We start from the raw sequence: 16,759 nt of genomic DNA, 5'->3' as shown, positions 1-16,759 counted from the left end.
ACATTCATATGAAAGGATTCCATATGAATCGAGCAGTCTTGTGAGGAGATATGATCACTTTGAATGATGAACAGATTTAATTCAGGCTTTTATTTACATCTTAAAAATGATCGACGCACATACATACAGCACATCACATATGGTAAACACAAACATGTTTGGTAAAGCTCAAATGTGTGCGTCATGCACGAGAACCAATGAGGTTTGTTCTAGTGCGTGATGCATGTATATGACACATGCATGGGCTTCCGTGTTTACCATATGTGATTCGCTCTATGTATGTGTTTGAACAAAAGCCTAAATTAAATCTGTTCATCATATAAAGTGATTGTATCTCTTCATGACTTTGATTAAACTGCTCAATTCATTATGATTCATTTTATGATGCTTTTATGTCCTTTTTGGGTGTTCCAAAGGGATAGTTCACCCAAAAATTAAAATTATCCCATGATTTACTCACCCTCAAGCCATTCTAGGTGTGTATGACTATCTTCTTTCAGACGAACACAATCAGAGGTATATTTAAAAATATCCTGGCTCTTCCAAGCTTTATAATGGTAGTGAATGGTGGGCGAGATTTTGAAGCCCAAAAAAAATTCATCCATCCATCATAAAAATAATTCATATGGCTCCAGGGGGTTAATAAAGGCTTTCTAAAGCGAAGCAATGGGTTTTTGTAAGAAATTTGCGGTGGAAGATTCTCCTACATCCTACGTCATACATCGTGTCAGAAGTTACTCTTGTGGCACAAGTCGACTTGCACAGTATGCATATGGTCGTCTGCCGGAAGCAAGTTATTTTAGTTTATAAAGTTTTAAATATGGATATTTTTCTTACAAAAACCCATCGCTTCACTTCAGAAGGCCTTTATTAACACCCTGGAGCCATATGGATTATTTTTTATAATGGATGGATTAATTTTTTTGGGCTTCAAAATCTGGCCCCCTATTCAGTACCATAATAAAGCTTGAAAGAGCCAGAATATTTTTTACATTTTTTTAAATATAGTATCTCCGATTGTGCTAGTCTGAAAAGAAGACGTACACATATACAAGAAGTCATATACACCTAGGATGGCTTGAGGGTGAGTAAATCATGGGATAATTTTCATTTTTGGGTGAACTATCCCTTTAAGCTTTGGTTATCTGGACTTTCAACGGAGGGACAGAAACCTCTCAGGTTTCTTAATAAAAATATCTTAATTTGTGTTTCGAAGACTAACCAAAGTCTTAGGGGTTTGGAACAACATGAGGGCGAGTAAATGATGACAGAATTTCCATTATCTCTCTAAAATCACCTCTTTATATGTGTTTAACCCACCTGTGATCATAATGACCCGTATGCCAGCCTGTCTGCACATACGCACTGCACTCAGCACTTCCTTCCTGGGTGGATCTAACATTCCCACACAGCCCACGAATGTCAAGTCCGACTGAGAGAAGCACAAAGAAAAGTGTTAGTTATAGCACTAAAATATGCATTTTTAAATGCTTTTATGTCAATTAATTTCAAACTTATTCCCATGATTTCAAATCATTCATCTCCACTAACTTGCTCACCTCATATTCTGAGAAGGTTGCAGAGTTCTCTAAATTCAGGGTTCGAGGGTCAGGGGGTGAATCCCTGGTTGCCATGGCGAGGCAGCGTAGTGTATCACGTCCCGAGCCCCACTCTCTTACTGTGCTTAAGAGCTGCTCTCTTAGGTCAGAGCTCATTGGCACCCGTGTACCACCTCCTACCCGTATCCAGCGGCAACGCTCCAGTACACTCTCTGGTGCCCCCTGTGAGGTCAGGATCAAGAGAAAAATGCATGTAAATTTGTAGATGGTTGGACAAATTTCAAGATTCGAGAACCAATCAATATTCAGAAGGGACTATGGGAAGGGAATAAGTTCTTTTCAACTTTCTATTCATCAAAGAATCCTGAAAAAAAACACATATCATGGTTTCCACAAAAATAGTAAACAGCACAACTGTTTTCAACACTAATAATAATAATATATAAACAAATAATTGATTATACATACATACATATATATATATCCTAAAGATTCCCATTCCCATTAATTTTGTGCATTTTAAAAGGCACAAAGATATTTGAAATGTTGGATGTAGTAATGCCAACTTGTTACATAATCTTTTTAAAACATCTGTTCTTGCTAAAATAAGTTGTTCTTTATTAGTCTACTTTATTCAAAGATTATTATGGTGACTCAGTGACTCTCCAACAAAAATGCAAAAAGAATGAGAAAAAAAGAAAAAGCTTTAAGGAAGGATGAAAGCCAGACCTTGACAAACATCTTGGCACCTGAAGCAGAGCGAGTGAGTTTGTTTGGAGAGCAGAAAACAGACATGGACTTCCTGTCTCGAGAAAACTCCAGAGTCATCTCTTTCCTCATTAGCTGCTTTATGACCTGAGAGAGAAACAGAATGTAACAATTTTAAATGGTTTCTTTAACTCACTACCTTTAGTGACTGTAAGTTTCACAAGCAGTAGATCACAAAAAAATCCAGCAAGCCAAAAGCCACCCAATAAGCCATTTAACAGACCCACAAAGAATCTGCACATTTTCTTTTACTTTTTTCTTTGCTGATGGGGAAAGAAATATGGTGTTGTTTTTCAGCTCCTTGGGGGTAAAATTTTACAAACATTTAAAAAGAAACTTTTCTATATCATACAAAAAAGCTAATCTTTCTCTTTTGATAATATACACTATATAACACTAGAATAAAGAGAATAGCTGCGTCTCATTTCGAAGTTTGAATGATTGATTCAATGACTCATTCATAAAGACTTCATTTTTTCATTACTGGATGAATCAGCGTTTTTGAACGAATCTCTTGGATGAATGATTCAATGAGACATACATTTTCATTTAGATTAGAAATACATTAATCATTGTCAATAATAATAATAATATTAAATTATACACATAATATATAAAATTAGAAAAATGCTATTTAAAATAGTTTTACATGCAATATACAATATCATATTGCTGTCACTGGTTGCAGATTCTGTGTAAGCCAACATATTACTATATGAGCACTCACTGAACAGCAGGCAGTGGCTCTTTCAGTAGGTGCGAGGCCCTTCAGGTCTGTGTCAAACACGTTCATCTTCTCCACCAGACAACAGAGTGCCGTCTCAGTCGCTTCTCCTACTTTCTCATAAACCCCTTTACTCTGTGTTTTTCGGAGAGATAGAGAGAAAATAAAGTCTCTACAGCTTCATGATAACATAAAAAGAGTATGTTCATGTGCGCATGTGCATATGTACCTCATTGTAATCCAGCGAAGAGTCGTTACATAGGGCACAGATAGAGGCCATTTCCACCAGCCCTTCATACTGACTGCAGCGTACCGGTACACCGTCCTTATACCTGAAACAGAGAGAAGAGAGTGGAATGAATTGGAGGAGGACTGCATGAATTAAGGCGAAAATAACGGGTAAAGTGAGAAAAGGAGATGCAGGAATGTTTAAGCAAACCGCAGGTTAGTTCAGAAGAGATTCCTGCGAGAAGTGTGTGTGTATGTGAGTGTAGTTAGATGTGAAATAAACTCACACTTCTCCTTCAGGGGCGTAAGTAGATCCAGTTATTGTAAACTCGTTCAGTAAACACCTCTCACCTGCCACGATGTCCACAATAGACATCTGCACGCAGACAAAAACACATGCACACACACGTACACACACTTAGTAAGTTTGATTAGTGGTTTTCAAACATCATTCCATGTTATAAATCTCCTAGCTAATCATAAAATAATACAATCCCACAATGCATCTGTTAGAATCACAGTGGAAACAAGTCTCTCTCACCCTGCAGACAGACATCTGGTTGGTGGTAAGAGTGCCTGTTTTGTCAGAGCAGATGACGGAGGTGCAGCCAAGGGTCTCTACAGATGGGAGGGAACGGACTATAGCATTTTTGCGGGCCATGCGGCGTGTGCCAAGCGCCAGGCACGTGGTGATGACGGCAGGAAGACCTTTGAGCAAAAACAAAAGACATTAGCAAGTAAGTTATGAGAAAAGAGAGAGGAGTGAAGCACAGAGGGGGTAAAATTTACTATACAGTTTTAGACTGATGAATCTCGACATTGTCCTCCTGGAATATGGCCATGATGTGTCTTCCTACATGGTTAAGAAATGAAAAGCTACACACTCATTAAGAATTTGCCTATTTAAATCCAAATAGTGAATTTTTTTGGCCGGGTATCTTTTGTATCTTTTGCTTGGATGACAGCAGCACTCAAGCTGCAAGTTAGATTAAAACCTGACAATCATGTTCTCCATAAAGACTGATCCACAATATTTTCTGTATAATACTTTCTGTACAAAAGTTCATGATCATGTCACAAATTTGATTAAAGAGGACCTATTATGCTTTTTCACATTTTCAACATTCTTTAGTTTAATGTCGCTATTTGAGCATGAAAAAGGTCTGCAAAGTAACAAAGCACAAAGTCACTCCAAAGGGTTTTTCTCTATATCAGTAAGCACTGATTCTGAACTCCTTAAAACGCCTTGATGGTAGTCTTGAGGTTTCTTCCAGGAATGTACACATCACAATATTCCTCAGTTAAATAGTTCCCCTAGGTATATCCAAAAAAGAAGGGGGCGAGGCTGGGTTGAGTTGCGTTAGTAGTGTGTTGAAACTTGCTGTTACGGTAAAGAGCGTGACATTTTGGAAACATGCTCAAAGCAGTTGACTAATCACAACACACTGGTCCAGCTGACCAATAAGAGCGCACTTGAAGCTCTTCAGTAGGAGGCACTTCATAGAGATAGGAACTAAACAGCGGTGTGTTTCTCAAAATCATCATAAGCCTAAGTAAACAATAGGACCATTGACATCAATGGTCTCTACGATCAACTTAGCTCATGATACATGATTTGTCATAACTTTATATTTTTTCTTTTCTTTTTTATGTTTTTCAAAAACCTAAAAATTCTGTTGTTTTCTAGGTTCAAATTTTAAATCCCACATTTCCAATGTGCTCTCAGACTTCTGGACCCCAACATATAGTTGGATGACAAGCGTTCCTGAGCAAAAAAGATATTAATAGTTGGCTATGGTAGAGAGAAAGAAATAGGTTAAGATTTGCACACCCTCAGGGATGGCGGCTACAGCCAGAGCGACGGCGATTTTAAAGTAGTACACAGCTCCACGCAGCCAGCTGCCTCCGTGCACTGGGTCACTGAAGTGACTGATGTTAATGCCCCACACCGCCACACAGATCAATGTGATCACCTTCAGACAGAGAGAGACAGAAAGAAAGAATGACTCATGCAAAACAGCTACTTCAGACTCAACCTCTGAAACTCGATAATACTGACAAGTTCTGTTACAGAGTGAATGCTGACTGTTATGTAGCGGATGAGAGGGTCTGTCAATTAAATGCTGCAGTAAAAAACAGAAATTAACCTGCTTTCATTTTCTTGTAAATGTATTTTAATGTTCATTTATTAATAACAGAGTCTTTTGTAGTGGAATACTAGACTTTAGATTAGATTAGATTACATTACATTAACTTATTGAAGTTGGGCAAAGTACAAGTACACAGCCAATAAAACAGTTACATATTATTCAAATAATAGTGTAAGTGCAAATAGTATGAGGTATAAATGGCAAGAGATCAGTTCAATGCAAATTACTAGGAATAAAAATAGAGAGGGTGCAATGTACAGTGATAATGATGAGGTATAAATGGCAGATGACAATTACAGTGCAAATGACATGTATAAATGGAAAAGGTGCAGTGAATTCATGAATAGTAAAATGTGCAAAAAGGACATAAAAGGTATAAAAATGGCAAATTATCATTGCAGTACAACTGACAAAAACACAAGCTGCACTGAGTTCATGTATAACAGGAAATAGCAAATTTATGCAAAATGGCACGAATATAATACAGGTTTTTAATGTGGTATTTTGTAATTCGTTGGAAGAGTTTGGTTTAAAGTTCAGTGGACAGACATTTGAAAGGAACAAAGTATTCCTACATGCTACACAGTATATATTAAAAGGGTCATGACATGAGAAATCAAATTTACCTTGATCTTTTGACATATAAGAGGTCTTTGTATCATTAAAACATTTCATAGTTTAAAATGTCCTCCTCATTGTAAACAAAGCATTTATTTAATCAAGCTCCAAAAATGGCTTGTTTGGATGTTGTGAGATTTGTGACGTCACACGGGAAAATAAATTTTCATATGACTGCCTCCAGAGCAAGACATCGACAAATAGTTTTACATCATCACCCCATAGGCCCCGCCCACTGGCGTTCAGTGACTTAACAGCTGACAATTACCAACAATGGATGCGAGCGTCACGTAAAAAGCTAATAGAACCCATTATAATCACTTACGCTATCTACACTGGATACAGTATTCAGATGTTCACTTTGTGACATACTCCTCGCACTTGAGTCTGCCGACAACAGGAAAAAAATGGAAGAGTAAACCGAAGCGTAAAGGAACATTCGCTTTGATGCGTCCTGTTTACCCTTACGAAAAAGAAGTATACTTCAAGTTAATTTTATGAAGTATACTTAAGTAATGTTCAAGTATACTTTTAAGTATACTTTATGCAGTAAGTATACTAATATCAAAGTGTACTAGTAGTAAACTTGTAAGTGTACTATTTCAATACTGCTTGGGACTAAATTGGCCCACTTTTAGTATATAAAAGTATCCGTTTAAATGTACTATAAGTGTAGTAAACTTTAAGTGCACAACTAGTTCACAACTACATTTCTCATTTGAACTGCATCTGTACTCCAAGTGAACTTATAAGTATACTAGTAGTTTACTATATTAATACTAGTAGTACATTTTTTAGTTTATGAAAGTACACTTTGAAGTGTACTCTCAGTAAACTACTAGTTTACTAGTAGTTTACTTGTAAGATTTCTTTATTAATCAATATTTTCAAACAGTGTAAGTTTATAAGACTATGTAAAACTATGTAAAAAAGTATATTTAAATAGGCTACTCAAACAAAAGATTAAACACAACTACAAGCCAAGTATACTTAGAATACTTAATTATACTTATAAGTATATCTCGTTCAAAAGATTGAGTACAAGTATAGGCCAAATATACTTAGACTTTTCTGTCAGTATAAGTCAAGTATACTTAAGTGCAATTTTAAGTATATTTCTAAGAAGTATATAAAAAGTAGACTGAAAGTATACTTATTTTTAGTTTAAAGAAGTACACTAATAGCACACTTGAAAAAAATTCTGTTTCATAAGGGTAAACAGCTCATTTGCTCATTTCTCTAGAGACTTCAGAAGATTACCAGCGTTAAGAACAAGTGGATTGGTTATTTGGCATCATGGATCGTCTCGGAGAATTGTATGTTTGTTCGGAGCATTTGACTGCAGATTGTTTTGTAGATGAAGCAGTCAGCTTTATTGGATCTGACAGCAGCTACATCACAAACCGCTTTAAATGCTTCTGTAAATAAAGGTTTTATATGGATAATGTTTTCAAAACACTCACTTGCAATAGCGAGTGGGCGTTGGCAATGTTTCCTATGCAATGACGTTAGCCAATCATAACAGTTGCCATTTACTGACAATCTTTAAAGGAGCCGCCCCTTAAAAACGGATCATTTCAGACAGCGGGTCAGACTGAAGGTTGAAAATAATCATATTTCCACACATATATTGTTTTTTTTGTGCCAAAAACATTATTAACATTATAAGTGAACCTCAAGGAACATATTAAAATAATTAAAAAAAAATCCAAGTCATGACTTTAAATGCTGCTAAACTATCTTTAAAAAGTTGTACGCAACATACAAGAATAAATGTATGCTAAATTGTTGACCTTACTATGTGGCATATTTCAGAAATATTATTCAATATTTTGTATTTTAATCACATTTTGTGTTAAAATGTAGTTTGGCAGTTAAATTCAATAATAAATCAAGAAAAAAGATGTTTAAAATCCTACTTCTGGTTCATTCATCAGATCAGAAATGGAGAATCATGTCAAGCACATTGCTCTGCTGTCTACTGCACATTTTGCAAATGCAGTAGGGTATTGTATGTATGCATACAGAAAATTTCCATGATGAGCACAGAAAACATAGACAAGGAATATAGTTACTCACCAAACAAATGGAGTGAAGTTCAAATAAAAAGAGAGCACAGAAAAACGAGTGTCCTACCTTAGAGAGTTGCTCTCCAAACTGGTCTAGTTTCTGCTGCAGAGGGGTTCTCTCTGGATCGGTGGCCGCCATCTCATCTCTGATCTTCCCGATCTCTGTGTGTACACCTGTTGCCACTACAACACCTATCGCTCGTCCTGCCGCAATATTCGTCCCCTACATAAACACACATTTACATGATTATATTTCCATTATTTCATTATTTCCAGTGTAGAGTAAGATCACCTACAAAAGTTACAGTATAACAAGCTTAATATTTTAACCAGGTCCCAAAATAAACTCCTCAAGTGCCAAACTGCCTTTAGGCAAATGAATAAAACATAGTTATTGGCCAGCTAGAAGGAATCGTGACATCATCAATTATTTAAATTGCAATTTATAAATGATAGAATTTTCATTTGATGTAATGTAGATCCAAGCAGTACAAATGGTCTAGTGAAGAGAATTCTCTTTTTACCTCAACTTTTACTTGAGGCGAAAATATACTGTCATAACTGGCAATATACTGGCAACATATTCCAAGCTATTTTGTAGCAGATGGCATGCCATGTATGAATGACACAATGGATACGCATATACAGGATACAAAAATATGTTAATTATTTTCCTTGTTGTAGGAACAAATCTGCATTTTAAATATACAAAATACAGTTTCATAGTGGGCAAGAAAAATTTATTCCTGGTACTTTTTTTAACACACCTACCAATGGCAGCTGAGCCAAAAAGGTAATTTTGGAGGCTGGATGTATGGCATTTAAAGTCATTTCATTTATTGCTTTGCTTTATTTCCAGGTCGCTGTTTATGTTCCTGTCCTTATATGGCCAGACAACCATTAGACCAGGCATTCTCAACTCCGGCTCTCAAGGTCCATTTTCCTACAGAGTTTAGCTCCAACCTTGATCAAACTCACCTGTCTGTAGGTTTCTAGTAATCCTGAAGACTAAACTCTGCAGGAAAGTGGACCTCAAGGGCCAGAGTTGAGAACCCCTGCATTAGACCTTCTCAGTGGGAAAAAAAAGTAATGGAGGCTTTGAGGCTGGTACTCTCTGGTCATTATCCATCTGAGAGCTCAAAGCCTGTGTGATGTGATGACTCAGTCCATAGCCATGTGGGAGCAAACAATATGAGTGATGTTTTATTCAACACACAGGCTCGCCACTGCCGGACATAATCCACTACACAAACAACAATACACATCTTGCGGCGTTTTATCCGATGCCTAATCATGTCATTTGACAAAAACCAAACCTGAAATTCATAAAGAACAGCCACAGCTTGACAGATGACAAACATTATCACTCCAGATAATCTTACAGAAAAGAGCATGTTTTTCTTATCCTGGTTGACGGCACGGGGGTCAGGCACTGGGTCTGTGTGTTTTATTACGGATACAGACTCCCCTGTCAGGATGGACTGGTCCACTCTCAGAGTAGTAGAGCGTATGGAGGTAAGTCGGATATCTGCTGGGACTTTATCACCAACTGGAGAAAAGGAAGTGCAAAAAAGGAAAAAAGAGGTAATCAATTTTTGTCATGGATGTGAGGCAGCAAAAGCATAAAAGATGCGCATATTTTACAGAAACGCAACTAATGTGTAATCAACACAAATGCTTAGAAAATGTATAAAAATAATATGATGAATTAAGTCAGACCTTGAGATATAGCTTTTTTATCTTTAATATTCTTTCCTTGATAATATATTTCCCTTTCTTTCTTTTTTTGGTGCCACTGATTATAAAATTATATTTTGTTTTGGGAAAATGTTACAATAATACTTAATATGGTAACAAACATAAGGTAACATCATTTCATTATTTTATTACACTGCATCAAGATATATTTGGAATATTTATCTAATATTTAATGGGCTTTGTTGTGTGAATTACATAGAAAACTTATGTATAAAAGGTAGCATATATGCAACATTCAGAAAAGCTTTGTCTCATATTTGGGAAAGTTGATATTCTTGGGGTGTTGCCATTTTTCTATCACTAAATGCTGGGAATTTAGAAAACTGTATTATTTAATTGCTTTAAATAACTACTGTGATTTTGCTACAGTGGGGCTCTGAGGTTTAAACTACAATACTGCTGATTAGCTCCTCATAATTTACAATCCATCTTTAGAAACTAACGTCAGTAAAGATTCAGACTGACGCACAAAAGGACCTCAACCTTATTTTTATTCATTAGCTTTGGGATTCTTAGAATAGAACTTTGAGTGGCAGGCCAAGAAAATTCTGAGACTGGGTCTTAACCCTTTATGTCAAATCTGATATTAAAGTTCTCAAAAAACAGAAATGGAATCAGAAGTATGAGAATCCTAGTGAAAATGCTTCTATTTTTCTAATTTAGTATTTTTTTTCATACTATGGAGAACGGATGGATGGATGTTCTCGAATCCCAGATTTTCAATGTGATCTCAGACTTTTGGCCGTCCCTGTGTACATATATTTAAATGAATAATAAATTTACTTTGAAGTGACAATCATAATTACAAATGCAACTGCAAAGGGGAGCCAAATTAGGTTGATTGCCAATTAGCAGCAAGTATCAGCTATAAATGGGGTCGGACAAGAAGGACTTTGATGTGAGTTTTCAAAGCAACAGAGTTCCAAAGACATCCCAATTGCAGGTGCATCAGTTAAACAGAACGCAACACAATTTATTATGGCCAGGGAAATAGTCTGCAAAGATAGCATTCCCAAGTACATCTGGAAAAACTTCAGTGCCGGAAAGGAACACTGAAAGCAAGTCACAGCTCTCCAACAATAATGGTAGGACAACTCACTGCATAACTGGCCTAAAGCCCAAGCACAATTTAAAAAAAAGTAAACAGTATTTAATTGAACACAAACTTTGTAAGTTTGTGGCAGTGCTTTCAATCAGAAACTGTTTCATTAATGCACAAAGGACGCATAACCAGCAATAACAATTTGAACCCTTGATCAATGAAAAAAGTTAAACAATCTGATGAGTCATTTTTCAGAAAGTTGGGGGGAACCCAACTTTACCACATAGTCTTGCCAAATTTTAAACATGGTGGGGACCAGTGATGTTTTGGGAAGCAATCTCACGGGAGTCATTACTTCAGATAATCACTCTGCATGGTTTTTGGAAAAAATCAAACTATGCCAAAAATTTATTTGACAATACTTTGCTTAACTGTGGGAACAGTCAGCTATTTTCTTGAGAAACATCCTTACTGCATCTGCAGCAGACTGTTCTAGGCAGTTTTGATTGGCTTATACAAACAATCAGAACATAGCCATCTCTATTCAGCAATGTCCTAAAATTATCTCCAGACATATCCTTTGAGAGTGGACCTCTTTTTTTTCTTTCCGGAAACACTGCCACCAATTTATTTTTGACAGCTCCAGCCTCTGAGAAACTAATTAGTTGCACACAAATTAGAATATGCAACTGGGACATAAATTAAATACATCAGTGCACAGATGTACAAACTACAGAAACCTCTCATTAAATGCGTTTATTGTGGCACAAAAAAGAGATGTAGAAATCTAATTGTCATTCTTACCAGCCACCTCCACAATGTCTCCAGGCACAATGTCCCTGGCTCTGACCCTCTGTACACTCTTCCTGTCTTGTCTGTACACTTTCCCCATCTCCGGCTCATACTGTTTTAGGGCTTCGATGGCATTTTCTGCATTACGCTCCTACAACGCAAAGAAACATACACACAGTGAGATGTAATTTATAGTACAACAACATATTGCATTACTGTCTTATCCACAGGCTTAAAATAATTGAAGTTGTATTATATTAACTTATTTAGAACATATTTAACAATTTCACAAGCTGTACCTGCCACACTCCTACAATGGCATTGGCAATAAGAATGAGGAGGATGACAAATGGCTCTACGAAGGCTGTAATGGTTCCTTCACCTTCCTCAAACCAGGCCAGAGTCTGCAAGAGAGAGAATATGATACAAAATATGGTCAGTGCAAATGTTTGTCAAAGCTTTGGTAACAATATAATGTAATTGTTTTGAATTTTTCATTCATTAAGAACTGTGTACAAGTGTACTTTCTTATGTGTACTTTGTGTACTTTCAAGTGTACTTTCTTATGTGGTTACTTTCTTAAAAGGTTACCATGCAAAATTTCCACCAGATTCACATAAGCTACATAGACATACATTTCCACATAAAGATCCAAATTATTCTAAATAAAGCATTGAGTTGGTTCTAAATTTTATCTTAAATTGAGTGCAAACATATTTATGAATCATGATTTCTGTGTGACAATGTTTGTATGCAGGATTTAAGCACACATATGGGTCACCCTTTATATTAGGTGTCTTTAACTATTAAGTAGTTTAAGTAGTAAAAAGATATAAGAGAAAAGAAAAGAATTGTTAGGTACAATGTACTTATTGTGTTCATGTTGTATTGCAAAACACTTATGGGATACTTGTGGGATATGGGTAAAGTTAGGGACAGGTTTGGTGGTATGGGTAGGTTTAGGGTTGGTTAAGGGGTAAGGGAAGGGTCAAAAGTGTTATTAAAGATGTAATTACAGAAATTAATTACAGCTGTAATTACATACAGATTTTTTTAAATATAAGTATGATGTAAAAATATACACAATAAGTGCAGTGCATCAAATGATTAATTTAAATGTTAGTACAAGGTAAAGTATATATATATATATATATATATATATACACTTTTTTGTATATATTTCATACATATGTATTTTGTTGAATGCTTTTTTAACAGAATAATTACATTTGGCAGTAGTATTTGTGGTCACACTTTAGTTTAGGGTTTAGTTCTCACTATTAAATAACTATTAACGACTTTTGCCTCAATAAACTCCTAATAACTGCTTATTAATAGTTAGTGAGGTAGTTAGGTATTGGGTAGGAATGGGATAGGATTAAGAATGTAGAATATGCTCATGCATAATAAGGCATTATTAATGTGTACTAAGAAACAGCCAATTTCCTAGTAATATGCATACTAATAAGCAACTAGTTGATAATGAGAACTGGGCCCTAAACTGAAGTGTTACCGTATTTGCGCATGAATGGAGATTCGGGATTCTTTGATTGTTCGCTGTGGCTAGAGTTTTATAGCATTGACGCATGTGTATTTGGAAAATATTTGAGTGTGAAAAGCTTGTGCTATTGTCTTGTGCCAGCACTACTCTTGATTACAGTATAAGAGTAAACACGGTCTTTGATTTATACTTACAAAGGAAATACAGGCCGCAAGAAGGAGAATCCGAACAAGCAGATCTTCAAACTGCTCCAGAACAAGTTCCCATAGTGACTTCCCTGTAAACACATGCACAAACAAAGATTTTATAGACTTACGGCAGTCACAAAGTTTCAAGATCACTCTCCATTAAGTGACAAATAACTCTCAGAAAATGTGTAACATGTAAACAATTGAAAACATTTACACATATAACATCTCTAAGACACATTCAATCAAGAACTATTCAGCTACAAAGAGAGTGCAAACCTCATCCAACCTCCTCAAGGGAATCCAATAATAACTCTAATTAACGACACAACCAGCATCTCCCATGCAACAAAGAATATGATGAAAGATCTACTAATAATTACATAAACCCAAGGGAAGAGCTCACCTTCTTCTGCAGGTAACTCTGTGGCACAGGTTACAGAAAAATAAAACAAAAATGGGCAGAAGAAAAAAAAAGATATAAGGTTAAATAAAATGTCATCATGAAATTACTTATTGTATTACTCATATTACACTTGTATTTTTGCAAGTGATGCAGTACCATTGGTGCCCCATCTTTCCCTGCTTTTCCTTAATTGCTCAGAGCTCAGTCCTGTTGTTTCATTGACACCGAAGTATCCCAGCACCTCCTCAACCGTCTTTGTATGGGCATTGTCCATCCCTGCAAGAGGGAAATTTAATTTTAAGGTGCCTTTAAAGGGCCAGCACCATCAAATTCAATTTCTGTCATCATTTACTCAACCTCATGTACCTTGTTACCATATCAAGTATGACTTTCTTTCTTATGTAAAAAACACAAGTGCGAGACAGTCTCAGACACCTCTCACTTTCAATGTATGGACAAAAGACGCAATGAAAGTGAATGTCTAACATCTTCTACAAGTTTGAACCAACATGAGGGATAAATATTGACAATAATGACTATCCCTTTCATTTTCAAGTACTAGAGGGAACTTTCAATATTCACACGCACACACACACACACACACACAAAGATATAAGATAAAAAGAGATTTTAAAAAAACGTATCCTAACGTAAACGTAAGCTAAAATCTGTGTGCACGTGTTGTGTAATTATGGTTACCGGGGTCACACTTTTTTTCAGCGTCAGTGTTACACGTATTTACTATAGTAATAACAGTAAATTATCCATAATTACAAGCAGCTAACCTTAAATATAACCCTAATCCCAACTTTATGGTAAGTACATGTTGTTAATTAATATTACTCCGTACTTAATCGTATTATTACACTGTAACACGGATACCTTTCAAGAAATTTTTCTATTGCGCACCTGTTACTGTACCTGCAAGTTCGGTGATTTTGCTGACTTTTGAAGAAAACAATTCAAAATAATTGCATTCAAGAACACTATAAGAAAACCTTTCAGAGAATGTCACACATTATCATTTATTACATACCCAAGATTAAACGTTTCAGCTGCGTAGTTGATTTGATGCCCTAGCAAATGTCAATGCAAATGTTAATAATAGCGACTTATTAAAAGCTGTGAATTGTTTATCTTTCGGTCAAGTTTGGCTTTTAGCTGACCGAACAAAATTCCGTCTAAATGACTGATCCTGCAGGCACAGTGATCGATATTCCCTCAATCTACTGTATTATCAGACACAGCATGATGCCGACAACACCTTACTCACCAGTTTAACTATAATTCAGTCCTCTGCAAACCACTAACTTCCGTTATACTAAACCGTTATACTTAACCGCGACAAAAGAGAGAAAATCCCAGTTATAACCCAATGCGGTGTGGTTTTGTAGATCGATCTGCTGTTGAAATCCAATAGGACAGAGGCAGAGTGATGGCACTGCAGCGCGGCTCAAGGCAAATGATGGTTTTCTGCTATGCGTTTTCCTTCTGACTTCAGCATGATCCGGAAAATTATACAAAAAAAATCTACTGCAAGATGAATGATTGACTCAAGTGGATTTTCGACGCTGTCGATTCTTGCTGAATGTGCCGGTAGTATTTAAAATGGCAAAGCCGATGCTATAATCCTCGCTACCTCCTAGCTATAACCGTCGCTTTATTTAATACTAGGTCACTGAGCGACATTATTACCGTATGTGCTTCCAGTCGCAGACATCGATGGGCAGCGCTGCAGCCAATGAGCGATCAGAACATCATCCTGACCGATGGCCTGGACAAATCATCTTTATTTCTCCACTGATAATCCCGCCTTCTCGTTCTTGCTGCAGGAGGGCGGGGCTTCCACCCGCATTGTGGCTTCTGTTTAACCAGTGACCGTTGCGTGCGACAGTATACGTCATAAAATTTACAATTACATAAACCAGTCAGACTACGTAAATGTTAAGTGACGCATTTGGGAACCAATGAGAAACAACTCTAGCTGAAGAGGCGGGACAATGTCGTTTGGGTCAATATTCCAGCCCCTCCCCCGCATCCATCTGTCACTCAAAGGGAGGTTTATTGTAGCGTCATGACGCACTAATGGATAGTGGGGCCACAAGTGTAGGAGGTCGATATGCCGCACCTGCAAATTTGTTCAAACTCGTAATCCACATCGATTTAAAAATATTAGAAGGGAATTCCAGTCAAACATGAAGGCTGGTAGGGTAGAAAGGGATCTGACCTATTTCAATTGTTGCCGTAATTATCTGCCCCTAATTAATATCATTCTCAAGAGGAGCTGCTGTAATTCCTGTATGGATATATTTTACATCTACATATGCCTTACTGTAAAACCCATTTTAACAGCTAGAAATGCTTAAAGTTATTAATCTCAATTATTTCAGCGCATACTTTAAATTGCAGTCGTCTATTGAGTGCTCACTAACGTGTACCATTTAAGGGAAATCAAATTAGGAAATATTGCAGCTCATAGCAAAGGGAGATCTTTAGCCAAAAAAAGATGCTCTCCAAGCATTGCACAAACAAGTGAACTTGTATTATAATAAAGCGTAAACAATGCATTTGTGTAGCATGCCCATTTTCAATTGAAAATAAATTGCATTAAAGTTAACAGTAAAGGTGGGCAATTAAACAATCGATAAATAACGCTTCCAACTCGAGTATAAACTTCTGCAAAATTGTAAAGTATACATATCTTTGATCTCCACTGCATACCTGAAAGCTGCTAAAATGTTGTCAGATGATAAATAATTTGTTAATGTTGACAGCAGTCTTCATCAACAGGCATTTTAACTTTCACTTTTTTGGTTTAAGCTTATAAAATACTTTTAAATGATAAAGTCTCACAGAATATACTATTAATTAATTAAATGTAAAAAAAAAAAAAAGAGGATATAAGGAAGGGTATGAGGGACTGATAAGTTTATGCATGTGTAGCAGGTGCACTGTA

At 36.3% G+C, this 16,759-nt stretch overlaps 1 protein-coding gene across 2 annotated transcripts in view; it reads right to left on the bottom strand.

The window, feature by feature from the left end:
* si:dkey-28b4.8 (sarcoplasmic/endoplasmic reticulum calcium ATPase 2) overlaps positions 1–15,536 on the bottom strand; it is a 29,166-nt gene extending 13,630 nt beyond the window's left edge. The window contains exons 1-16 of one of the 2 annotated variants that reach the window (XM_051902195.1): positions 15,499–15,536; positions 13,960–14,079; positions 13,804–13,821; positions 13,404–13,486; positions 12,008–12,112; positions 11,721–11,859; positions 9,499–9,665; positions 8,184–8,339; positions 5,111–5,252; positions 3,821–3,987; positions 3,567–3,655; positions 3,281–3,383; positions 3,055–3,186; positions 2,289–2,414; positions 1,560–1,781; positions 1,321–1,432 (exon numbers count right to left, since the gene is read on the bottom strand). In XM_051902195.1, the coding sequence (XP_051758155.1) occupies positions 1,321–1,432; positions 1,560–1,781; positions 2,289–2,414; positions 3,055–3,186; positions 3,281–3,383; positions 3,567–3,655; positions 3,821–3,987; positions 5,111–5,252; positions 8,184–8,339; positions 9,499–9,665; positions 11,721–11,859; positions 12,008–12,112; positions 13,404–13,486; positions 13,804–13,821; positions 13,960–14,079; positions 15,499–15,523 (1,906 nt within the window). In that variant the 5' untranslated portion in view covers positions 15,524–15,536. Of the gene's footprint in view, positions 1–1,320; positions 1,433–1,559; positions 1,782–2,288; positions 2,415–3,054; positions 3,187–3,280; positions 3,384–3,566; positions 3,656–3,820; positions 3,988–5,110; positions 5,253–8,183; positions 8,340–9,498; positions 9,666–11,720; positions 11,860–12,007; positions 12,113–13,403; positions 13,487–13,803; positions 13,822–13,959; positions 14,080–15,076; positions 15,462–15,498 lie in introns of those variants that run through there. The other variant, XM_051902206.1, reaches the window with a different exon arrangement.
* Positions 15,537–16,759: the final 1,223 nt, after the last annotated feature.

This window comes from Ctenopharyngodon idella, chromosome 1 (genome assembly GCF_019924925.1).
Source record: "Ctenopharyngodon idella isolate HZGC_01 chromosome 1, HZGC01, whole genome shotgun sequence".
In the NCBI taxonomy this organism is placed as follows: domain Eukaryota; kingdom Metazoa; phylum Chordata; class Actinopteri; order Cypriniformes; family Xenocyprididae; genus Ctenopharyngodon; species Ctenopharyngodon idella.
This window is presented reverse-complemented; position numbering and strand designations above follow the sequence as displayed.